Raw genomic sequence first — 24,834 nt, 5'->3', positions numbered from 1 at the left:
TGAGCTGATCCCCACCGCCTTCATATCTTGCATTCTGAAATAATCTTTTCTCTTGGACCATTATGATACCCTACTAAACTCTACCATCCACCCACCATTCTCGAGCATCTGCATCAGCAACTCCCACAAAAACACAACACGTCGCCTCCTTTAATCACAGGTACACTACATATTTCATGCAACTTAAACTCTGACTACAACCGACAAAATTTTAATAAATTGAAAAAAACCAAAAAAACAAAACAGAACGTTGAGGTTCTAAGAGAGACATGGGCCTTTAGGGTTGTTTTTCTTATCCCATTTCGTTCGAGGGTCTGGAGATCAGTTTAAACACCAAGAAGCACACATCCCATCCCTCAGAACCTGACCAAGTTACCTTGGAGAACAACACACACGACAAACAAACAAACCAAACAAGCTGGAGAGACAAAAGCTCTACTCCATGCACAACAACGTTTTTTAGGATATCATTTCTAGTAAAGGGAGAAAGGCAAAAGCAGGCTTTGCACTAATTTCATAACATGGAATGGTCAAAAATGAAACAAAGATTCGGCAGCTAATACTTGCAAGTGGAGACATAATAAAGAATCTAGTATACAAAGTGAACTAGGAATTGTTGAAACCACTTGCACATCAACTTCCTAGCTAGACAGGTAACACTCCTATCCAACCAACAGGTAAAAAAAAAGTTAAAGACACAAGGCAAAGCTCTGAAGCTGAAGCATGTCTTGCAGAGCCAATGAGTGAGCCACCTCCAGTCTCAGAAGAAACAAGAGAAAAAAAAAGAGGAAGCCTTCATGAGGTAAAAAAGGTCCAGATTTTCTTTCCTATTGAGACTTCACCCGGATGTTCTATCTCATCATCAGAGTCATCCTCATCTTCATCGATCGAGCTCACACTCTGATCTTCATTGCCATTTTCAGCTGTACCAACTTCTTCACTCAAATCCACACTCCCAACTGGCTTTGCAGCATTGGCATTGTCATCGACATCCACACTTGTTTTGAACTGCACGGCAACAAAGGAGAGGGGAGGGGGATAGCTCAGAAATTTCTTAGAATCAGAAAGACCAGAAGAAACTCATAACATAGCATCTCAACACATATGATATGGGGAGGATTTTACCCTAACAACCTTCTCTTCTACAATCTCCACATTTTTCAATGTTGTGACCTGCACTAAATTAGAACTTCTGTTCTCAGTATCAGAAACTCCTCCCTCCACGACACCACCATCAGGCTCCTGCCTAGTCTTCAGCAAATCAGATGAGGCTAGGGCTGCCTTGGCTGTGACTGTACTGCAAAAACATTTAAATAAAACCTTAGAATGATCAAATGTTTTCCTCTTGATAAAGCTTGATAATATTCAAAACAATCACGTAAGACCAGATGGGAAAACAAGACCAATCCAATTAAAGCGAAACCTGGTTAAATAGAAAACCAGAACATTATATCTTCTACAAACGATACTTTCTATGTTACGCAATTAAAGATACAAAAACAGTACCCTGTTATATGATGAAGCTTACAGTATCTGTCAACATTCTCTGACACCTAAAAAAACCCACATATTAAAATAGATGGACGCAAAATTATTGTCACCTTCTATGTTGTGGATGCATTTTTTGCTTTTCTTCTTTTATTTTTCAGCATGTGCTGTATCAAAAATCTGAATAATAATAATTGTCCCTGCACCATAATCCAACACAAACACAAAAAAAACTGACCTTCAAACATTTACTTACAAGGCCAGAAAACACATCATCTTTAAAATAGAACTTAATTTTTGGCAACATTTTTGTTTCTGTTTTTCTAGTAAATTGTCATTGAAAAACAAAAATAAACATGTTTTTTTCAAAAATTAAAAGAAACAAAAATAATGCAAACAAAAAATTTTCTTGTTTCACCATTTGTTAATACAATATTTCCACTTCTAACACTATTCATATGCAGCTGAATAGTGTGAGTAAAATGCAGTGTGAGTGAATTGAACTAACTGAAGCAACTTAAGAGAAATGTTGGAGTGCAATTTTCAGGCCTAGATATGATTTTATCCTATCATTTTAACAGCTAACGCATTTCTTGAGTCTACTTTGCATTCCATGCAGACATGAGTTTTGATGCCCAAGAAACATGAGTGGTAGTTGTAGCATCTGATCTGCAGAAGGCCCTTAAAGGCAGATCAAACCATGTTGATTTCAAAATTAATTAACAGCCACTTCAATAAGGGCTCAGCCAACACTCAAAAGCAGATTTAGCAACTTAGAAAAATAAAAAATAAAAAAAAAACTTTTCAAAGAAGATAAAGGTCGTCACTCCTTCCCTTTCTATCAATTAAACAGGGTGAGATACTGGAACCTAGTCAAAGCACCAAACGATGTTAAAAGCAACATCGTACAACATATAGAATGCCAAAACTAGCAATCATTAAGACAATTACATATACAATAAATGGAACTTACAGCTTGGGTCGCCTGAGATTGTATCTTTTTTCCCCTGGGGTTTGGAGGCCTTGAGCAGCTGTCTGTTGCCTCTTCCTTTGCCCACCAGTTGTGACACTATCAGAACGTCCTTCACTATCTGCAGCATCCAACTCGGTATCTGTAATTTTGGAATCTTGTGGTCGTCGCCGCTTTCTTGCATTATTGCGTGCCCTGTTCTCACTATGAGTAGAAACACCAGCACTTACTTCATTAGCATGGCTGATATCATCTGGCTGCACACTCTCACTAGGCTCAGGTTCTTCTGGACTTTCACCAAGGAATAGTTTTGCATCTTCAACTACAGCCTTCACTGAGCGTGTCCGATTCAGTCCAGATTTAGGTTTTCTTCCAGGTTTGCGGCGACCACTCTTCCTCTCTGACTGCTGAGAATCTTCAGGAACTTCTTGCACTTTACTGTCAGTGTAGCTATGATCAAGGGATGGACCAGATCGATCATCCACCTTTCCAATTTTATCAGATTGGAGCAATTGGTTATTGATAGAGTCACCTGGAATCCTTAAAGATGGCTCTCCTGCCTTTTCATGAATATTTCCTCCTGCTTCCTTATTGGTAAGCTCACCGGGCCCTTCAGCTTTACTTTCATTTCTCTTTGTTGGTGAAATGCTAAAAATCTTGGTAGTGCATTTGCGAAGCCAAGACATGCGACCAGCAGATTCAGGATACTGTGAATAAGCTTCAGGAGATCTCTTGATATTTTTAACACCAGAAGCACCTAAATAACCTTGATGATTCCTTATGAGTTCATCAGCTAGTCGTGGAAGAGGAACGATTTCCCTATCCTCCACATCAGGTAGTTGGAAGTTAGAGAGTACAAAGTCCCTCGTTATTTCTCCGCAGGTCTTACAAGACTTAAGCTTCTCAACAAATTCAAGGAAGCTATGTCTTTCACGGATAAAATGTTCCCGCTGGTCCTTGAGCCTGCTGCTAAGTATACCCAGTTCATCAATATCCTTTCGCATTTCTTGCTGCTGCTCGTTCAGCTTATCCCTGTTAATTGCAACTTCCTGTTTTTCCCTTTCTACAGCAAGCCTTGCAGACCTTATTTCTTCCATTTCCCTCTCAACATCTTCTTTCGAGCATCTCATATTAGCAAGTTCTCTCTCCTTCACCTCTTCAAATGCAACAATCCTTTCCTGCAGATCTTTCTGCTTTTGATCAAACCTATTCTGCAAATCAGTTTCAAGATTCATTTTCTGCAGCTCAAAATCTTGAAGCATTTTAATGTGTTCATTCTGAGCTTCTTCCAATAGAACTGACTTCTCATGCTTCATTGAGGCTTCAAATGATTCTTTCTGCAGCCTGATTGATTCCATCTCCCTACAAACATAATCTCGCATGGCAGATTCCTCCTTCTTCAACCTTTCTTCTTCTGAATGTCGAAACTTTTCGAACTTATCCTTTTCTTCAACAATTTCCTTTCGTTGCATGGTAATTTCAGCTCTTTTTTCATCCAAAACTTCCCACTCTTTCTCAAAATTTTCCCTTTGCTGTTTCAGATCTTCATGTTCCTTCAAAAGCAACTCCTCCTGATGTCTGCAGCTGTCTATCTGCTGTTTCAATTCTGACTGCAAACGGATGTGTTCCGACCTCTCCTCTTCAGTTATTTTAAGCTTTTGAGACTCTTCACGTATCCTTAACTCCTGCTGACTAGTTTCAGCCCCTATCTTATCAATCTCATCTTTGAGAGCCTGCAAGCTCTCTTTAGCAGAGTACAGTTGCTGCTTTTCCAACTCCAACTTTTTCTCCTCAGTTTTCACAAACTTATCTCTGTCCTTGACAGTTTTCAACCTCACCTCGAGGTCCTTTTCTCTCTCTTTCACTCTCTCCAACTTCTTATCCAATGCTTGTTCTTGCTTTCTCAATTTTTCTTCCTTGTGGTGAAGTTCGGCTTCCTGCTGGTTCACTTCATTTACCTTGCTTTCAAGTTCCTCATTAACAGACTTTCTCTTTTCCTCCAGTTCCAACTCAAACTCCTGCATTTTAGCATCAAGAATAACCCTTTGCTCATTAACAAGTTTCTGAATCTCCACCTACAAGGACCCAAGGAATAAAAAACAGTTTAGGCTGCTACATAATGATTATTAAATAATAACCAGTTCATGCTCACGGAAAGGAAAACGCAAAGAGATTATTTTCACCCAAGTCATTGCAGTCATGTCTAGTGCCCATACACATAGATTTCTACCAACAAAACAAGAGCAATCTGCATTAAGCACACACAAGGGGCATACCGATCGATAAGGGACAAGCTCTCATACTTCATATAGAAGCAGCACTTTACCACACAAAGAAGTTGGGAACCATAATTGGGTAAATTATAACCAAAACCATGCTCATCAATTTATTTGATCGAAATTAATATCGAGGGAGAAGGAGAAGGTTCCCAATGAGTTTCAGACATGCATGCATCAGACACATATGGAGAGAAAAAGGTTATGAAATTTGAATTTGGTGCAAATTTCTATGTGCCTTCACATAATGATTTGTGTATGTGTGGTGTGTTTCTTTTATGGAAAAGTACAATACAAGACAAGGTGCCAAGAAAAATGGTAAAGCACCACAGTTATTGAAGCAAAAAGAGAACAAGGAAAGATGCCATAAAACAGAATATTAAGACTCATTTAATCCAGGGCATATAGCATTTTTTTTTGCAACATTTTGCGAGCCAAGCACAAATAGAACGTGTCGTGACTCACCCTTTCTCTAGCAGTAAGCATTTCTTCCAATGCAACTAGATCCTTCTCTTTTGCCTGTAGAATACTTCTCATGGACTCAGCTTCCTAAAATACTTAACAAAATGCAACAATTAGGATGGGAATCACAATAAACTAATGCATTAACTTAGGCAAGAAACCCACCTTCTCTTTGGAAACCAAATCAGTAAATCGTTTGCTTACATCATCTTCCATCTCCTTTAACTTCAAGGTGGACAAATCAATCTTATTTTGTACCTCTTCAAAACTCCTCTCTTTCTGCTTGAGAAGTCTATCATTCTCATTTGCCTTTTCCTCCCTCTGATTAAGTGTTCTCCTAAGCTCAGACAGCCTCTCTTCTCCTTTGTTTAGTTTCCTCTCCCACCCATTCAAGTCTTCCCTCTGTTTGTAAAAGGTTGCCTGATGTGCTTCTCGTCTAAAAGCAGTAAAAGAAATGCATAAAATCAGAGAATGTCATGAGATGAGCATGATCCAAGAAAGTTCAAGGAAAAACAATCATAACATTTACTAGTAAGCCTTTCAAAAGAAAAAAAAAACATATACTAGTAAAAAGTTAAGGGGAATACTCAGCAATTAAGGAGAGGCGCTCTCTTTGAAGCAGACTTTCACGGGCCTCCATCTCTTGCAGTTTCATTTCCAATTCTGAACTTTTTCTATTTACCTCTGCAAGCGTAGCATCAGCAGCATGCATCTTTTCTTCCACTTCCAAGGATTTTCCTTCAATTCCAGCAACCAGTGCACTTGCATTAGCCAACTTTGTGTCAGAACTAAGCTTGACCTGGGCATGTTCTTCTTGAATATCACGTAATGTCTTTTCAAGCTGTAACAACATATATGGCCAACATATCAATATCAAAGCACAACCTTCACTGAAGACAACAAACAATCGTTACAAGCAAATAAAAGATGCTAAATGATACTAAGAGATAACAATGAGAAGAAATATAGATCAAATCTATTGTAGTCATAGTAATAAAGCTAAAACCATGGTGTGCCACAAATGTACTAGAGCATGGAACGCCCATCAAGCTAACAGGAAAAGATGCAAAAAGAGATTGCTTCTAAAAGCTCAACAGACTACATTCTCATGTACCAATGAGTTAGAAAGACAAAAAATATGACTGGAAATTAAATAATGAACGCTAAGGATGCTACTAAGTAGAGACATTGTAAAAGATCCTATAAAGAAAAAAAAAAAAGAGAGAGAAAGTGCATACATCTGCCACACACTGTTTTTCAACATCTAAGGCTTTTGCCAAGTTCTCCTCTCGCTTTTGAACTTCAGAATAGGCAATCAAGTGTGCAGCCTGCTCACGTCTTAGGATCTCCTCAGCTTCAGCAAGTTCTTGCGTCAATTCTTCACACTTTGATGTCCATTCTTTTTTCTCGATGAGGAGAAGGCCCATATTATACTGGTAATCAAAAAGCTGCACAAAAGTAGAGGCATCAAACAATGAAAAACTGTTTACCAATTCTACGTGTGCAGCTTCAATAGGGAACTTCACATAATCTCACAACAGATAAAAAAAATAAAGCTCAACCATTCAAAGTTATCTGCATAAGCAATCAGGAGATGATGGACATGATCATTCACAACTACACAACTAACAAAATCAACAACAAAAAGGATTCATGTTTCACCAGTATTGCAATGAAGCATCATCACATGATTCATCCATTCATTTCACTAAAGTAGACAGCCTCGTGCATTAGACTCCCACATCGCAGAAAAGTCCAAATATATGCAGCCTTACCTTGCTTCGCAGATAGACCAATTCCACAACTTGAACACGTGACCTCCTGGTCACCATGGAGCAACCTAAATGTTGCACCAAGGCTTACCAATTCAAACCACTAAATGATATTAAAAAGTTCGCATAAAAACTGAAATGGCAAGGCAGCTAACAGCTGACCACTTGAGTGGTGATTAAATGGCCCTGAAAAAATCCTTCTAGCGCACAAATACTGGAATAACTAGTTCTGAACAGCAAATGATGGCAAAGGGCACACAACCAAATAAGAGCAGCAGACACCAAAGGCCAATACGAATAAACCCCAGCACAAAGTCAGTGTTGTACTGAACTTGACACATTTGATTGATTCTCATAGAAGCAGTCCAAGCTCCCAACCAAGTTTCAATTTTAACCAATATCATACAACACCTTACACACACATGAATTAAATTTTAAATTTAAATATAAATTTTTTCCCAGCTCTTGAGTTTATTTGGATTAAAAGTTAAAACATCAAATTAAAATTTCTAGAAAGAGAAGTTTATCATTCAATCAGACCTTGGTCTGATGCAAAAAAAGAAAAAAAAAATCAGACCTTGGTTAAGCTTCACATGATTCCACGAAGGCATTTAAATTATTTAGCAATATCTATAAAACATAAGCTACCATATATCAGAATCTAAAAACAAAAGCTTTAAAAGGAAGGGGTAGAAATGACCGACCTCTCTTTCAAGCTTGGAGAGCCTTTCGACAAGGGCCTCATGGTCCCTCCTTTCCAAGGCCGCTTCGTCCAAGAAACCCGCTTCCTTGAACCGCCTCCAATCCTCCATGCCCTCCTCTTCCAATCCCACATTCAGCGGCCCTCTGCCGCTAAGAGAACCAACAGGCGGTGGTGGTAGTTTCCTCGTATCATCGAAAAATGCAACAGCTTTTCCCTTCCCGCCAATGCCTCCACTCCTAGTGTTCGAAACCCCCGCTCTTTGCGGCTCGGTAGAGGGGGTCAGCGGTAGTCCCGGCCACGCCTTCCTCTGCGGCGTGAACATATCACCAAGAACACAAAACAAAACCAGGATATTCCACAAAAGAAGAAAACTCAACTTTCTTGGAAAAGCCCTAGAGACCTCCCAATCGGCACAGTTTTGCAAATTCAAGGAGTTCAGCACCGGTAACTGAAAATCTAATTTTTTATTTTTTTTTTAAAAAATAAAGAAATGGAAAGCGTTGGTGTTGTATGTATTATTTGGCGAGAGATGAGGGTAAATGTAAAGGAAACTGCTCGCGTGAAGCGGCGTACTGATGGAGCTGTCGGGGCGCGGGGGCTTCTGAATGACCAAATCGTCCCTCATGGGCCTTGTTGTCTCTTTGGGCTTTCTTGGGCCGCGTTATCTTTTTATGAGTATTTTTTTTTCTTTTATGCAAGTTTGAAAGATTAATACTTGTCATTGCCAAATGGAGTAACTCTTGGCAATTTTTGAGTTATTATTATTAGTTTTAAATTTTTAAAATAGATAAAATTAAAAATATATATTTTAATGTGAACAAATAATAAATTGTGTCTTAGATAAAAATTTTGATACAAGGAAAAAAGTTGTATTAAACTACATATTTACATGGAAATTATTTACCTATTTTAATTACTATTATTTCACAAACACTGTAATTTAATGTGTATTTTAGTTTCTTTAGGACATATACATACAATAATCATTATAATTTATTTAATTTGATGACATCATAAAATAATAAATTAGTTATACTAGTATTAGTTAACGACTTATTAATGGTAGAGATGCAACGAGATAAGGATGGTGTTTATTAACACCAAATCCGATTGAACTATTTAACACCTTCACCCAAAATCATATCGACTTAAAATCAAGTTAGCATTTTTAAGATTTGACTTTGACTTAAAATATATATTTTAAACTCGTATCTTATTTGATCCAACCCCAAATTTATTTTAATTGTTTTACTCTAGCAAAATGTTTTTGAATTGTTTTTATATAAATCACATCTTAATTGCATATATAATGCATTATATGATTAAGTTAATTTCTTAATTAAACATTAAATAGAAAATTTATCAATACATATATATATATATAAATATAAAATCTAATAAAAATTAAAATATTTTTATTTTATCTTAAACTCATCTTGTGCGACTGTTTAAACATAAAAATTTTAACCCAATCCATATTAATTATTGATTTTCAAATAAAAAATTCACTCTTGTCAAGTTGAGGAAGACAAAATTCGAAAAGAGATAAGTCTTTTTCTTATCCCTAATTAAGTAATATAATCTTTTAATTTTTTATTTGTCAAAATTATTTTACATTCTAAGTATAATAAAATATTTTATAGTATTAAAACCTACTCTTATTATTTAATTATCATTATTATATAATTATTTTATACTAATTAAAAAAACAATATTTCCTTTCAGAAACAATTTAAGAAAACAATAGTAGGATGCTTGTGAATGATTAGTAGCTACTAATTGCTTATGCTAATCGAATGAAGAGTCACCTGACGTGGTGTTACCTGATTGGTAGCAACTGCGGTAACGTACGTTGGACTAGAGCAGTCCCCTCGAATTGGACCGAGAAGACCAACAAGGCCAAAATGAGGAACGTGGCATCGACCTATTGGGGTTGCAGTCAACATCGAAAAAGCATCCCACAAAACGCAAAACCGTATTTAGATATTCAGGAACCGAAGGTAATTCTTGTGTCACAGAGGAGGAAAAGAGGGAAACCAAAGGCCCCCAATCTAAAGCCTAAAAAACCCTAATTTCTCTATTTTTGAGTTCAGTTTCACTATCCTTCTCTCTCCCTCGTTCTATTTACATTTATAGATAAATATTATCTTTTCTATGTTCTAGCGAGGAAGAAGAGATCGGGTAATGGCGACGGAGAATTCGAGTTCGAAATCGGGTGCAACGGCCGATTCCTACATAGGGAGCTTAATAAGCTTGACTTCCAAGAGTGAGATCAGATACGAGGGTATTCTTTATAACATCAACCCTGACGAGTCTAGTATTGGATTAAGAAACGGTACTTTCTTTCACTTGAGCTTGATTTCTCTGTTTTCACTTTGTTGTTTTTTGTTTTTATTTTTTGGTTTTCACTAATTTTTATTATAAAAGTGATTTCTTGGTTGGTATAAAAGAACTTATCGACTGTTAGGTGCAGCTCTAAATAGAACAATTTCATGGTATTTTTTGCTTGGACTCTTTATTGACTTGAAGTCAAGCGCCTTGCTTTCCCTGGGATTTGTTGCTTTTACAGGCAAATTGAACTGGATTACTAATTGGGAATCCACTCATTCTTGGCAAATTGAACTATTTATTGGTTGTTCTGGTCTAATGTGTTTACTTTCTTGAAATTGGCTACTATTGCTTTAATACAAATTTGTGGAGTGTTGCTCTGAATTCATAGTATGTGATTATTCTTTTATTTTTGTTTGGGCAGTGCGATCATTTGGAACTGAAGGAAGGAAAAAGGATGGTCCGCAAGTGCCCCTAAGTGACAAAGTCTATGAATACATATTGTTCCGTGGAACTGACATTAAGGTATTGTGCTTATACATTTGCTTGCTTTCACAAATTATAATTGCCCCAGAACTTAATTTGCTTAGTGTTGAGATTTACTGGGTAAATCTTTCTTCAATTGCTAATTAATCAAATTAATCTAGATGTTAATGTATTTACAGTAACTAATGCAACTTCTTGGCATTACAGGATTTACAGGTTAAATCTTCACCACCTGCACAGCCTACCCCTCCCATAAACAATGATCCTGCAATTATCCAGGTTAGGAAAAAAAAAAAGAAATGAAATAGTAATTTAAGTCTGACATATTAAATCCTGAAGGTTTTCATATCCTTGCAGTCTCACTATCCTCATCCAGTTTCCACATCTACAAGTATGCCTTCTGCTGCTAGTGGACCTTTGACTGATCTTACTTCACACAATACTCAAATGGGACTACCAGGGTCAAATTTTCAAGCTCCCCTACCTTTATATCAACCCGGAGGGAACATAGGGTCATGGGGGGCAGCACCTCCACCTCCAAGTGCTAATGGTACTGGGCTTGCTATGCCAATGTATTGGCAAGGATACTATGGCCCTCCGAATGGGCTTCCACATTTGCACCAGCAATCTTTGCTTCGACCACCACCAGGACTGTCAATGCCTCCTTCCATGCAGCAACCAATGCAATATCCTAATTTTAATGCCCCTTTGCCTACTGGCCCTGCCAATTTACATAGTTCAAGCTTGTCTGAAGTTACTCCTCCTTTGCTTCCTGCCAGTACAGGTTCCCTTAATTTAACCTCTACTACTTTATCATCCTCTACTTTGCCATCTGCGCTGCCTCCTGCACCCTCTGCTACACTAGCATTAGAAACCTTGCCTAGTTCATTGCCTATAAAAGCTCCCAATCCTGTACTTCCTCCAGCCACTCTAGGTGCTAGCTTGCCAGCACTTTCTCCTTTGACGACTTCTGGTCCAGAATTAAATTCCATTGTACCACCAATTGCCAACAAGCCAAATGCAATTCCTACTTTGCCATATCAAAGTGCTTCTCAGGCTGCATCCTCTGTTATCGGGGTATCAAATTCCATTCGCATGGAAACATCTACACCGTCACTGGTAACCCCTGGTCAGCTCTTGCAGTCAGGATGTACTGTTGTTCCTTTGCCTCAGCCTGCAGCAACTGCCCATAAAGATGTGGAAGTGGTTCAAGTATCCTCCTCCTCATCAACTGAACCATCAGCACCTCTTGTCTCAGAAGCTCAGCCTCCAATATTGCCCTTACCTGTTCCTTCACAGGCTGCCCAAAAGGTACTTGGCAGTTTCTATTTCACTTTTTTCTTTCTGTGGGCAGTAGGCTAAGGGAAGTTTGGTAGTGCATCTTTCTTTAAGATGTAGCTGCATTTTCTTGTGAACTGTAATGCTTTGTTGGTCTATAATAAAAGCCTTTCATGAATATAAACTTTATATGAGTTTCATTTACTATAATTTGCTTAAGCGAATGCTGTGAGGACCCTAACAAGTTTCTTTCTATCTTTTTTTTCCCTAGCCTAATGGAGCTTCTTTCCAACCTCGCTATGGTTATAGAGGACGTGAAAGAGGAAGAGGAACTGGGGTAAACTTCGTTTACATTTGGAGTCCAAAATTTTTAATTTTCACAAATTTGAAAAGATATAGCAAACTGAATATGAAGTTGAAGCTATGTGATAGATTAAACCATTCATTTGAGTAGGTAATGGATTGGGTGGAAAAGATTGGGTCAGTTTATAATAGTTTAGTGCCCTTTCTAATATTTTTGGAGATGAATTGTTGGCAGATTCAGTTTCTTTTTGATAAATTTAAATACATTTTGATTATGGTTATAATTATTCATCAAGGCTTTGACATTGTGTTATTGAAAACTCTTTTTGGTAGAGTTCACGTCCGGTGACAAAATTTACTGAGGACTTTGATTTCATAGCAATGAATGAGAAATTCAAGAAGGATGAAGTATGGGGTCATCTTGGTAAGAGTAGTAAATCTCATTCTAAGGATAAAGAAGGGGATGCCACTGATGAAGATGGTTCTCAAGATGAAGATGATGCTGAAATATCAAAGATTCAAGCCAAGGTTATATTGCTACCTTGTATTAAACTCTTGTACTAAATTTGATTACTATTAAAGGCTCCTACTCACTCTATGAGTTTGCTTTTGTATTATAGGCTGTTTACAATAAGGATGACTTTTTTGATACTCTCTCCTGCAATGCACTTGATAATGACTCACAAAATGGAAGGCCCAGATTCTCTGAGCAAATGAAAATAGACACAGAGGTGATGCATTTCACTCTTTCTTCCTATTGGCTCTCCAAAATATGTGGACCTTGTTTGATATTGATGTAGTTTTGGTGTTGCAGACTTTTGGTGATTTTTCAAGATATCGAGGTGGTCGAGGTGGACGAGGACCTGGACGCGGTGGTCGTTTTCGTGGTGGTTATTATGGGAGAGGGTATGGATATGTGGGGAGGGGTCGTGGGAGAGCCATGTCTATGCGTGCTCCATAGTGGCTCTTGATGTTTCAAAAAGGTTACAGCTGCCGGCAGGCCATGTCTAGTTGTTTTCTTTTGTTTGAAATGTTACAGTGGGTACACAGTGAAGCCCGGCCTGCCCAGCAATCAGACGAATCTAGGGCTATGCTCAAGATTTGTCTCTTAATTCTCCAGAAATAAAAACTAGGGACTAGGGAAGTTGCTTTATGTTATTTCACCTTGCCCTATTATGTTTCTTGTTGTTGATAGTTCTTTTATGGATCTAATCTAATGAAGAAGCATTCAGTTTCAATTAAAAGATGTGCTTGTTTTGCCATTTAGCAGAACTTTTTATATGGTGGTTGATTTGTTATATTCATTTTTGGAAATTGCATATGGAAAGCAAAAATATTGGAAGGAAACAGCTTTATTCACCGGGGAATGGCTTGGTCATGGGATTCATGCAGGTCCTTCAATAATACAGCTTAAAGTGCATCGCTAACCACTTCTAGCATGAAAATAGACTATAACTGATTTGTGTATATGGATGGGAGTTGAGAGGTACGCTACGTGAGGGCGGGTTTAGTCTATATGAGTAATTACATGGTTGTTAGTTGTTAAACTTGTAGTTGAACGTGAATTCAATTATAAAGTTGTGAGGGTAATATCTTTCTGTATAAGAGTCTGGTGTAGTGAAGCAATTAATTTATCTATTTAGGAGATTAGTACACTATGCCTTTTGTCTGTACTTCTGGAGCTTGGGGCAATGCTTTAATTATATATTGGTCATTGAAAATGCATTTGGCCGACTGGCTTAAAACTCCAGGGAGCTCCTAAATGGACAGATGAATGGGATGCTAGAATCCTGATGGATTTTAATCACTAAGGGGAATGGCGTGCATCATGCACTGTCAACATCTACAAAACATCCTCCGGAACCCAGGTAGGAGAGATAACCCAGCAGTTCTTACTTCTCAGGTATCATTTTCTTCCCAGAAGATGGTGATCGGAGAACAAAACTTGCAGTGACAAGGAACACAAGGAGAGCTTGGTACTCCAGGTCTCCTTCATTAATATATTTATGCAAGAAGGTGGTTCTCCTCTTGCCCTTGAAGGTTAGCTGGGTGCCTGATAATATATTTACCTTCAAGAGCAAGATTCGAGAGCCAGTAAGGAAAGGATACTAAAAATGTTACTGCTATATGTTTATGCAAGAATAAAAGTGTTCCCAAAAGTTTTATTATCTATTACAAGGAAACATTCCACGGGACAGTGATTCCCCATTCGATATGGTATTGATGTATGGTATCAAAGCAAACCAAACCTGGTAAGTTATAACATGTCTTGGATAAGTTGTTACGAGGAAGGATAGTATTGGACAAAACACCATTTATTAAGCAAAGGGTAAACTACTTGCAAGTGGCAACGAGGACTCTCCTTGGGGGCTTAGCAGGCCTCCGTCCGTGGAGCAAAGCCAAGTTGTCAAAGAAGAGAACATCACCCTTCTCCCACTTGAATTGAATGCTTTCTTCTTCAATGATCTCTTCACATCTCTTAACTACTTTTTCTGGTATCTCTGTTCCGTCTGCCAAACAGGCTGAGCTAAGCTCTTTTCCATGCATACCAACTACGGTGTTAAACCACATTCTTCTCCCCTTTCTTCCCTCGAACACCTTTGTTAGAGAACGAGGTCCCAGTATAGTCTTCACCCCACCATTTGGTAGCCACTCCATGTCCATTCCCAGTGCTTTGGCTCTGTAAAAAATTTTGCTATGCGATCAGGCTCTTAGTTATCTGTCTCAGAAAAGAATATATGTATGATTGTATGTGCTTCAGTTTGGTAAAACCTATAAATGTTCAAACCTTCTCTCAGCCTCTGCACGGTCCGAAGTTCCAAAAGCATCTTCCCAGCCTCGACCCCTCATTGATGATGTATCATCCTTGCTGAGAGCTGTGAATGTGTAGTTTAACCCCTTGGCATCTATTTCCTCTATAGCTTCTGGGAACTCCTTTAGCATCCTTTCTGTTACTCGAAAGCTAGGAACGAAGGGTGTCTCCCCACCTTCCGGTGGTGGCACCTCGCAGAATAGCAGTAATTTCTTTGGAAATTCCTTTATCTGGTAAATATGGACATTGCAATTAAGATATGATTAGCAGCTATACAAGATGACTAAGATCAGGGGAGTAAGTTGTTTCAACTTCATTGCATCTGATTGATCAGGCCGCCAGCCATAGATGAATGTAACCAGACTTACCAGAACCATTTCATGATGGTAATATATGAACTCAGAGAGAGGTCCTTCATTAGCCGTCCAAACACGTTTATACACATGCGTCCGAGGTGCTGGTCCAACATAACGAATATCTTCCCAACCAAAAGCTTCCACGATGTCGTTGAAGTCTTGAGCATCCTTGACATCGAAACCTCGGAGGAGGACTGCACTGTTTTTGATGATCAATTTCTCGAACCAATCCTTGTTTGTCTTTAAAGCCAACACAAGTGACACTACATCAGCCTTGTCTGCCTCTGGGGGTTGCAGAACCAATGGCATGGTTTCACCATCCACCAGCTTTTGGCCTTGGCATTTTCCTACCTTGAAGTCCTTGCGAGAAAATTCCATATCTTTTCTTTCCTGCTTGTAAGTTGTATAATTTTTGTTGTTCTGATGCAGATGTTGTCAGCGAAATGGGGGCTCCTAAATAGTGGTGGCATTGGCATTTACTAGGCAGGGATTAAGTAATCTGATCGTAATTGTGGCTAGCAATTTAATGGGCGGCTTTTAGATTCTTTTATGTCGTGTTGTGGTCAGCCGGTTGTGGTCTTTTTTTATTGTAATTTGCCCTTTGGCAATCTAAGTTAAAGAACAACATAGAGGGAGAGCAAAGATTGATTTGAAGTGAATCAATATATACTCTCGATGCCTCCCAAGCAGGGAGCGCCTGGTATAGTAGCTAGACACAAGAACATGCCGTGAAATGCTGTTCAAGTTTATCCCCAGCTACCACACTTTTAGCAGTTATGAGCTTATAGCTTGTTCTAGCAATTATCAAAGTTTTTGCCATTTTCGTAGAGTGAAGAAAAGTTCGAGGGACAAGGATTTAGCACAAGAAGTTTCACCCCAGACAGCTTCTCTATCCTATTCTCATTGGATACCTAATTATTAATTTCATTCGAATCAGTCCAACATAAAAGAGGGTAAAGCCAAACAAGCTAAGCCACAACTTGAAAAACTGGTGGCCCTATCTTCCAAAAGAAAGCATAAAAATGATAATTTGGAATAATTAATAATATATATGAATCCATTTCCTTGAAGTTTCCACGTTGGGGTGTTAGTCATGCAAGTCAGGTTTTACTCAGGGAGCTCCATTCGTAAAGCCATGTAGATTAACTACAAAACGGAATAGCCAAATGCAGAAAGAATGTTTCAACGTTGCCGTCCCCACACTGATCAGAAATCACAATGCATGTTTGCAAATTACACCGCCCAGGGCCAGGCCAGGTTTATATATACTGTGAGTTGTGACTGCCACTGTTTTGAGGGTGCATCCAGTTCTGTTGGATCCAATGCAATCCCTTGTAAAAAGAACAGAAAAAAAAAAAAAGAAAAAAAAGAAGATGAACTATGAAATCATCTTATCTTGAGGCATGAGTGCTTCACTTACAAGCTTGGAAGAGGTGTTGTTTTATGTTGCTATCAAATTCAATATTCAAATCAAGATAACTCTCTTGATAATCATAATTAACTCAACACACCCACACTGAATTCTGTAATTATCTTTAATCCTCTTGAATACAAACTAAATTCTTTCCATCCATATACCAGCCAAATTCACGAAGTATATATTGATCATTTCATCTGTCTTTATCTTATTTTGTTTTGTTTGATTTTTTATCTTCTTGAAGGGGAAAAGAACTAAAGACATCCACATAGAACTTATAGATTATTCCAAGTTGATTAGATTCACAACTCTCTTTTTATTTATAATAACTAAGTTCAGTCATAAATTTATTGATAAGTTTAAAAACTCAATGAAACCACTGTATCTTTTAAAAATTTTGATCTATTTCATGATCATAATATATATAATAAGTGAAAAGCTATTAGCACCCGACTTATATATAGTCCAGACAATTCCTTAATTTATAATAATGTTTTGATTAGGATATGATGATTTATTTATATTACAATTAAAGTATAAAAAGACAATCACAAACTATGTTGTCAAATGAATCAATTAATCAAATAAAAACTAAAAAAACACAAATAATCACAAAGAAAATCGTTTTACAATTACCCTGGTGAGACAGCCACCAATTGAGAATCAAATAACCTTCCAAACAGTTTATTTATCATAATAAATATCACGAAAACAAAATAAATGTTCATCCATAATTATAAGAAAATATCAAATGCAACATGTAGAGATAGAAGCATAGTAAAATAATAACTAATCCATATTAGAATTACATAAAACAAAATAACTTGGAAGATATATATAGAATCAGATGTTTTATGCAAATAATTGCAGTGCAGGGTCCATTGGTACGGGAAGGAGGCATCAAATCATGATGCAGCACTGCCCCACAGTCCTTAATCCTCCCAAATTCCCAACAGTTTAATTTAATCTAGTGGTTTTATCTTTCAGCCTAATCAACATGTAAATTATTGAACTGTAGTTAAATAATAGTAGTAATAGGATTTCAGCACAGGGAATCTAAGGCAGTATATCTGGAAGTATCGACGGTTTCTATATAAAGAAATTTTTAAAAAAAGTAGTGCCTTTGGTGCTTTACTTTCTGCACCCTGGTAGATCTAAGACAAGGAGCTCAGCTGTCTGTCGGTAGCACTCGTCACTTCACTCAGTTGTACTACTGTCTGAAACTGAAAAAGTGAAAGAAGGCTGCATGTCGTTGCACAAGCCCATGGCGGCAATTTCTCCTTCTTTGGTTCCACTTCTCTTCTTTGCTCGAATATCAGGGCTGGTAGTTGCAGCTTTGGTCCTCTCTTGGGCTCTTCTTTTCAAGTCTAGCTTCATTCCTCGCTCTTCTTTTTCCTCCCAAGAAGACCTCATCTATGCAGTGAGTATATGTGTATACCTCAGCCATTCTCTTAGTTTACATTGATTTCCTCCTGCAGAGTTTGAAGTTATGTCTGTGTTGACAGGTTCTTCATCCTTTGCTGATGGTGATCGGCTTCATTCTCATAAGTGGAGAAGGTAGTCACTAGTCACTAGTGAAAATAGATTCTGCCTTGTTGAAACAACAGTTTTCGAGAAAATGCGGTTCGAGTGGTGATTTTATTTTGCTTTTGTTTTCAGCTATTTTGATACACAGATGGTTGCCTGGTTCAAGGAATTTGAAGAAATCTGTGCACTTGTGCCTTCAAGGGCTGGCTTTGGGTTCTGGGGTATTTGGGATTTGGACAAAGTTCCATGGAAAAGATGGCATTGTGGCTAATTTTTACAGCCTGCATTCTTGGATGGGTTTGATCTGTGTCTGCTTGTTTGCAGCTCAGGTTCTACTCTTCAATCCCTCATATTTTACTGAATTCATATTAATAGTACAAAAGTTTCCTTCAAAAAAGTCCCCTCAACTTTTCTTTACATCTATGTTCAATTAATTTTCTTGGGGCAAGTTAATTAATATAGCAAGTTTTAGAAGCTTATAGGAAACTGAGTTGTCACATAAAAAAGATAAAGTTTTTTTCATATTGTGACACCAGTTTCAATTACAAGTTTCAAAAATGTATTCAAACCTTCTTTTTAATTCCTTTTTTTTTTTTTTGCTGAAATAATGTATTCGAGCGTTACAAATACGCCTCCTTCGGCTTTATCTGCTAACAATTTGATGAAAACAGCACAGCATCAATTTCTATTTAGATGAAATGATTAAGCGAAACTTTTGGATGTTTATTGAAGTAAGGTGGCAACAGCCAACTTGCAGTAATGTAGGTCCCTATCTTGATATCTCCTGCAAAACTCTTGAGCCTGGAGCAGCACGAATGGACTTATCAACTAACTCAGACCTAGATTTAGCTCCCGAGCCTCATCTGGAACCTGTAATGCAACTTATGTTGTCAGTTCAGTTGTGTATGTTAATAATCATGAAAATTTTCAAAGAAAAACTGTGATACATTGGCATACTCTCACATGGTCAAAATAATTATCACAATAAGAGCAAGCCAGCAACTTTGGCTTTGGCTTGCTGGTGATATGTAGTCACTATGGAAAAAACATCTTTTGATTCAGTCTGATAATATGGAGATCAGCATTTTGGTATACTTACTGTTGTGGTTGTCTATGTCAATGCAGTGGTTGGTGGGGTTTCTAAGCTTCTGGCACCGGGGTGAGGTGAGGATGACAAGAGCAAAGATCTTGCCATGGCATATCTTCCTTGGTCTCTACACCTATGGCGTAGCAGTGGCCACTGCAGAAACCGGGCTATTAGAGAAATTGACGTTCTTGCAAACCAGGAGGAACTTGTCGAGACACTGTCCTGAGTCCATGATTGTTAACAGTCTAGGTCTGGGGCTGGTTCTCCTCTGCGGCATTGTCATATTCACGGCTGTTTCGCCTAAAAATCATGCTGTTCAAAGCAAACTTATGTATTCATCAGATACAAAGTGTTTGAGTTCTTGAGGGAGTAAATACAAGTAAAAAACAAAATATGATAAGCCATTCCTCTATTGTTGTATATATCATAATGATCTTTCTGCTGCATGGGAGGAATGAAATGTTTTCAGAAATGAAAAAGCCTTTGTCATCATTCTTGCTTCTGTGCACCTAGAGAGAAGGGCAACATGGCCAAAGAATTGTTGATTTATCACAAAATTCCCGACTGAATATCCCTTACTGATCCTGATTCACCTTGGGTATAATGGAATTACTTAAAAGTTGAACTTTGATGTGCAAGTAAATGGCTAAAGCAAACTGTGGCTTATTGTTCATCATCTGCTCGGAAGTTGAAAATTAGCCTCCCCAAAGAGTGTTCTTTTCTAGTTTTCTTTAACTAGAAAACAGAGATGAAGCATGCCTCTTTTGGAAATAAGCCTCCCCAAAGAGTGTACTAACATTAAATTAGTGTGTTTCTTGTATAACATACAATTAATTACCAAATGATCCTTTGTGAAGGAAAAGGAAGACCAAATTTTACTTTATCAGAGGAAGTTTTCTTATTTTGGTGAAATTGTTACATGACCAAAGTAACTTTATATATATATATATAAAGAAACTAGTAAAAGTATTTAATGGTTAATGAACCCTGGCCAACAGAAGAAACAAGGTGGAGTTGTTATGAGTTAAAAGTGACTAGTGGTGCAGCTGAGGGAGAATCGTAAGCCCCAAAGCTTTGCTCTTTCGAGTTCCGATGCTTGCTGTTGATTCATCTCTATTTTCAATCCAATCCCCTGATTTTATTAGTTAATCAAGGAAGAATATGGGGTCATCCACCGCATCTTCATTGTCTCTCTTCATCTCACCTGACACTGAAAGCCCCTCCTTTCTACGACGACCTCGACGCCGTGGCAGCAACCTTTCATTCCTCACATCTCCGACCGCATTTCTCTGTTATCCAAGATCCTCAAACTCCCGAACTCTGCGTCTCTCTGCATCTCTTCTTCACTCGAACGTCGACCTCTCCTGGTCCCCTCCCGACCCCAATTCACTACCCAACGACTATGGTGGTTGGGCTGTTGTTCAAGCTCCTCCGAATCGAAGCACAAAAAAAAAAGGTCTGTACTTTCTTTTTTTTTCAAAAATGAATTTTTTCTTCATATAGAGAAAATTTGGTCAAATCAGAAATTAGTTTTTGTTGTTGTGCAGGATTCTCTAGCGTTTTTGTTGGGGGTTTAATTGGGTCTTCAGCTGCCGTTGCAATTGCCGCCATTGCATACTTTTCGCTCAGTAGAAAGGGTCTGTTCTTTTATTTATTTCAATCATTAATATGATTTATCAACAATTGTAATTTCTTAATATAAAAATGCTTTTGGATTTTCTTCAATGAACACAATGGTACATTTGAAGTCATGTTTAGTGCATTTCTGCTGAGATTTGCAGGGTTTAAGTTCCAGTTTAGCAGTCCATTGAATACTTTACACGGGGTCTTTAGCTGGACTGAGATGAAAGGTGATCGAACCACAGCTACGGACTATCTTGAAGCTGATGAAAAGGTTGCTGAGGCACCTGAAGCTATACCTGACTGTGTACCTCCTACAACTACTGAAACTGTTGCTTCAGGTGCAGTCAATTGTAAACTTTATGTTTCTGTTTTTTTGTAGTTCAATGTTTTAGGTTGCTTTTTGGTGGAGAGAAGCAAAGTTAATTGATGAAACCAAAGTTCTTATTTACATTTCAATAAGGCAGTATTTGGAACTGCAATAGAATGTTTAATCTATTGATGCTTTGACAACTACAGATAAGCGTCAACGTATCATGGTACCAGTTGCTGTGGATTCTACTCAACAGGAAGCTTTATTGGTTCTAAAAAAGCTGAAGGTTTGTTTTTAGAAGCTTCTTTTGTGTAAAAATCATTCTACCACCTTTTCAAATGAACTGCATCATGATTGTAATTTGAGTAATTAAGGCATGCAGATCATTGAAGATGATGTCAGAGCTGATGAATTATGCACAAGAAGGGAATATGTGAGATGGCTTGTTCGTATGAGTTCTTTATTAGAAAGGTAGTAACTGTCTTGTGCTTGTGTTTTGGGAATAGTTTTGAATTGAAAATTTGAAGTGCCGAGCATGTCTTTTGCATGATCTGATCTGGCTTGGAAACTTATTTGTCTTCTAGGAACCCTAAGCATAGGATTATTCCATCCATTGCACTTTCTGGATCAAAAACTGCAGCATATGATGATGTTGGTGCTGATGACCCAGATTTTGAGTCCATTCAAGGTAAAGCCCAATTTGATATTATGCATATAACTTCAGGCTTGTATCTTTTATAAAGATGACAATTAATAGTTTTTCTCCTTGGAACTTTCGATTTAGCCTTGGCAGAGGCAGGCATCATTCCCAGCAAGCTCTCAGGGAGGATTACCGGTTCTGACAGTTCAAAAGGCCAAGAAGGAATCAACTTTTCTCCTGACCGGTACAGCTGCACAGCCCTTCATGAATTTTGTCAATATTTTAATAAGTACTCTTTGACTCAGTGAAACATATCTGCTGTTCTAGATTCATTTCTCGACAGGATCTTATAAACTGGAAAGCCCTGGTAGAGTATGACTGTGAGCCAGGAGTAATAGAGCAGGTACAATAAATATCGCTCATCATTTGATATAATTTCTTGTACAATTTGTTTAGGAACTATTAGACTGATGCTTCAGCAGTCTTTTCATAGCTCTTAAAACCTGACTTGTTTACAGTCCAGATATCAAGGACAAAGATAGATTATATGGATTTGAAGGAGATCAGTCCAGATTCGTCACCCGGACTCTTTATAGACATGTTGGCTGGGGAAAAGAGCATACTTAGAAAAGTTTTTGGTACAATTCTTGTCTTGGTTTCTTACTTACATATGTATGCACTATCTCCCTTCCCTATTTCTCTCCCCACTGATTTATTTCCCTTCCTCAAATAATTATTTAATATGTAAATAGCAGGAGTTTTCTTGACTAGTACCATTTCTACAATAGAAGTACTCGAAACTGACTACCAAGTCAATATGTTAGAAGTTAAATTTAGGAAATCAAGAGTTGTTTTGGCCAAGAAATTGCTACGATCAAATGCTGAACAAACTCATAGATGAAAATTAGTAGAAGTTCTTGCAATTGTCATTGGAAAGGAGATGTGCTAAGTTGCACATTCTTTCTTTTTTTATCGAGAAAAATGAACCTTTGTACTATATCTCCTTTCTAAGGGCCAAATCTCATGTAAGTCTATTTCTAAATTTTGTAGGACAAAGCAAGCGATTTCAATCAAATAAACCTTCATCAAAAGCACAAGCAGCAGTGGCATTGACAAGTGGCCGGATGGCAGAAGCAATTTCTAATGAGTTGTTGAAACTAGAAACTGAGAGTTCTTCAAGGAGAGCTGAGATGAAAGAAATCAAGTCTGAGTTGCTTGAAAAGGGAGACATACAGAGGTTTTGGGATGAAAAGCTGAATGAAGAAAGAACCCGCGGTATTGAGGTGGAGAAGCTTTATTTTTCTGCAGCTCAGGACCTGGAACTGGAGAAGATTTTTCAGGAGAAGTGGTCTGCTGAGTCTCTTAAGGAAAAGGCAGCAATGGACTGCCAGAGGCAATTGCTTTCTAGTCTGAAAGAAGATGTTGCTGAGATGTCAGGAAGGCTTGCATCTGAGAGGACGATGTATGAGGCTGAGCAGAGTAAGTTGCATGCTATGCTCAGTGGTTTACAGTCCAAGCAAGAACGAATACTTGATGCAAAATCCATATTGGAAACTGAGATTGAAGCTCTTCGAATTCTCAGGTAAATGCTGGAATTGCATGCTTCCTCCCGCTCCTCGCCGCACCATACTCATTTATTGTTAATGCTTGTCACAAAAGCTGGTTTAGCACTGATTCATTAGGCTTATCCTATACTATAATGTAATATTGCTTTTGGAAAGACTCCTTGGGTCCTGAGCAATATTGCTACCTTGCATTTTTTAAGTAGTGATTCATGGTTCTCATTAATGAAAGCAATGGCTGCAGATCTTGGGTAGAGGATGAAGCAAGAAAAAGCCAAGCCCGAGCTAAGGTTCTTGAGGAGGTTGGACGAAGATGGAAATGGAATGACCAAGCTTGATTGTCAATCAGCTGGAAGTAGAGTCGGCACTGACAGCTTCAAAATATTAACATCAGAAGGCTATATAAAAAATCTGATGGAGGGCAATAAAAGAAATCTTTATTATTTTGTTGAGCATGCTCAGGATGGGGTACTTTGGTCAAAGTGTTGATATCTGGATTATATATACTCATTTTTGCATGATGTTGCCCATAAGGTTTCATTTTTTCCATTGTCTTTTTATAGTAGTTTACAGTTGAAGAATCGAAGGGGACGAAGGAAGTCGAGAATCAATATTATTCATGTGTGGGCACATGCCCTTTTCTTTATTGAATTTTGTTCAGCTAAAGAACTCTTAGCCAATGCAAAGATGGACTAGAACGTCACCAGCAATCATAATTTCCTGGAAGAGGAGAAAGGTAGTCTAGGATAGCAGTACTCTATCCTGGAATTGCCACCTTGGGTTGAATAAGGGTGGTAATTTGAGATGCTGATGAGATTGCCATTGCAGTAGAGTCACAATTTATGGCAGTACGAATGCTTAATTGAAGTAATCTTAATCTCATATATGACATTTTATTATAAAAAAACTCTTGAATTATGTGATGTTGGGATCATTTCATGTATCATCTTAACGATTAGAATATAAAATCTAATTTGAGAATTTCGGACTGGAATATTGAAATGAGAACAAGCCTCCTAACCAAAAAAAGGAAAAAGAAAAGAGCATATCCCATTGTTTTTGTGAAAAAAATATAACAATAATAAAAAAGATGCCTTGGTAGGTGGCATTAAGGGGAGGGTGTTCAAAAAGTGATTCCCGCCCGACCATTGGACAACGTAGGCACTTTCCCCTTCTCCATCGGACCCTTCTGTTTCTCTGTAAGCTATGTAATGTTCCCTGACCGTACCAGGTATGCTCTATATTTTATTTGTACTTCACTTTCTGTTTCCTGTTCATGTCTTTTCTGTTTTTTAAGCTATATATATATACATATATATTCTCATCGACCATGAATTTGCTGAAAATTTTGGGTTTCATGCAAATCAAATAAATTCCCACTGTACTAAAAAACAAGGGCAGAAAATTTCAATCCAGGAAAGTTAGAACCGGTAA

General features: G+C 37.9%; 5 protein-coding genes across 6 annotated transcripts; 3 read left to right on the top strand and 2 right to left on the bottom strand.

The window, feature by feature from the left end:
• Positions 1–470: 470 nt before the first annotated feature.
• Positions 471–8,215, bottom strand: LINC3 (little nuclei3). 2 transcript variants are annotated; one of them, XM_007046277.3, is made up of 8 exons: positions 7,673–8,210; positions 6,435–6,644; positions 5,784–6,037; positions 5,362–5,632; positions 5,200–5,283; positions 2,462–4,533; positions 1,126–1,297; positions 471–1,008 (listed from the first exon to the last, which is right to left on the bottom strand). In XM_007046277.3, the coding sequence occupies exons 1-8, from the start codon at positions 7,991–7,993 to the stop codon at positions 796–798; spliced, it is 3,597 nt and encodes a 1,198-aa protein (XP_007046339.3). In that variant the 5' UTR covers positions 7,994–8,210; the 3' UTR covers positions 471–795. The 2 variants fall into 2 exon arrangements, with proteins under 2 accessions (XP_007046339.3, XP_088659782.1); XM_088803656.1 differs by lacking the exon at positions 471–1,008 and having other exon boundaries at positions 1,167–1,292; positions 7,673–8,215.
• A 1,445-nt stretch (positions 8,216–9,660) lies between these two features.
• On the top strand, positions 9,661–13,246 carry DCP5 (decapping 5). The gene is made up of 8 exons (XM_018115245.2): positions 9,661–10,006; positions 10,424–10,524; positions 10,693–10,764; positions 10,843–11,796; positions 12,035–12,100; positions 12,400–12,594; positions 12,687–12,797; positions 12,881–13,246. Exons 1-8 carry the CDS (start codon positions 9,856–9,858, stop codon positions 13,025–13,027), a joined length of 1,797 nt encoding a protein of 598 aa, XP_017970734.2. The 5' UTR covers positions 9,661–9,855; the 3' UTR covers positions 13,028–13,246.
• An 811-nt stretch (positions 13,247–14,057) lies between these two features.
• LOC18610557 (clavaminate synthase-like protein At3g21360) lies at positions 14,058–15,640 on the bottom strand. The gene is made up of 3 exons (XM_007046275.3): positions 15,247–15,640; positions 14,855–15,108; positions 14,058–14,746 (listed from the first exon to the last, which is right to left on the bottom strand). The coding sequence occupies exons 1-3, from the start codon at positions 15,610–15,612 to the stop codon at positions 14,401–14,403; spliced, it is 966 nt and encodes a 321-aa protein (XP_007046337.3). The 5' UTR covers positions 15,613–15,640; the 3' UTR covers positions 14,058–14,400.
• Positions 15,641–17,765: 2,125 nt separating this feature from the next.
• LOC18610556 (Cytochrome b561/ferric reductase transmembrane protein family) lies at positions 17,766–19,757 on the top strand. The gene is made up of 4 exons (XM_018115249.2): positions 17,766–18,071; positions 18,157–18,208; positions 18,311–18,507; positions 19,304–19,757. Exons 1-4 carry the CDS (start codon positions 17,898–17,900, stop codon positions 19,628–19,630), a joined length of 750 nt encoding a protein of 249 aa, XP_017970738.1. The 5' UTR covers positions 17,766–17,897; the 3' UTR covers positions 19,631–19,757.
• Positions 19,758–20,234: 477 nt separating this feature from the next.
• LOC18610555 (SLH domain protein) lies at positions 20,235–23,933 on the top strand. Its single transcript, XM_007046273.3, has 11 exons — positions 20,235–20,721; positions 20,813–20,902; positions 21,047–21,226; positions 21,405–21,484; positions 21,581–21,669; positions 21,783–21,886; positions 21,983–22,082; positions 22,166–22,241; positions 22,362–22,476; positions 22,889–23,420; positions 23,645–23,933. The coding sequence occupies exons 1-11, from the start codon at positions 20,427–20,429 to the stop codon at positions 23,736–23,738; spliced, it is 1,755 nt and encodes a 584-aa protein (XP_007046335.3). The 5' UTR covers positions 20,235–20,426; the 3' UTR covers positions 23,739–23,933.
• The last annotated feature ends 901 nt before the right edge of the window (positions 23,934–24,834 follow it).

Source organism: Theobroma cacao, chromosome 2, assembly GCF_053813885.1.
Source record: "Theobroma cacao isolate CCN51 chromosome 2, ASM5381388v1, whole genome shotgun sequence".
NCBI lineage: Eukaryota > Viridiplantae > Streptophyta > Magnoliopsida > Malvales > Malvaceae > Theobroma > Theobroma cacao.
The sequence above is the reverse complement of the archived record's forward strand: the minus strand, read 5'-3'. Positions and strand labels throughout refer to the sequence as shown.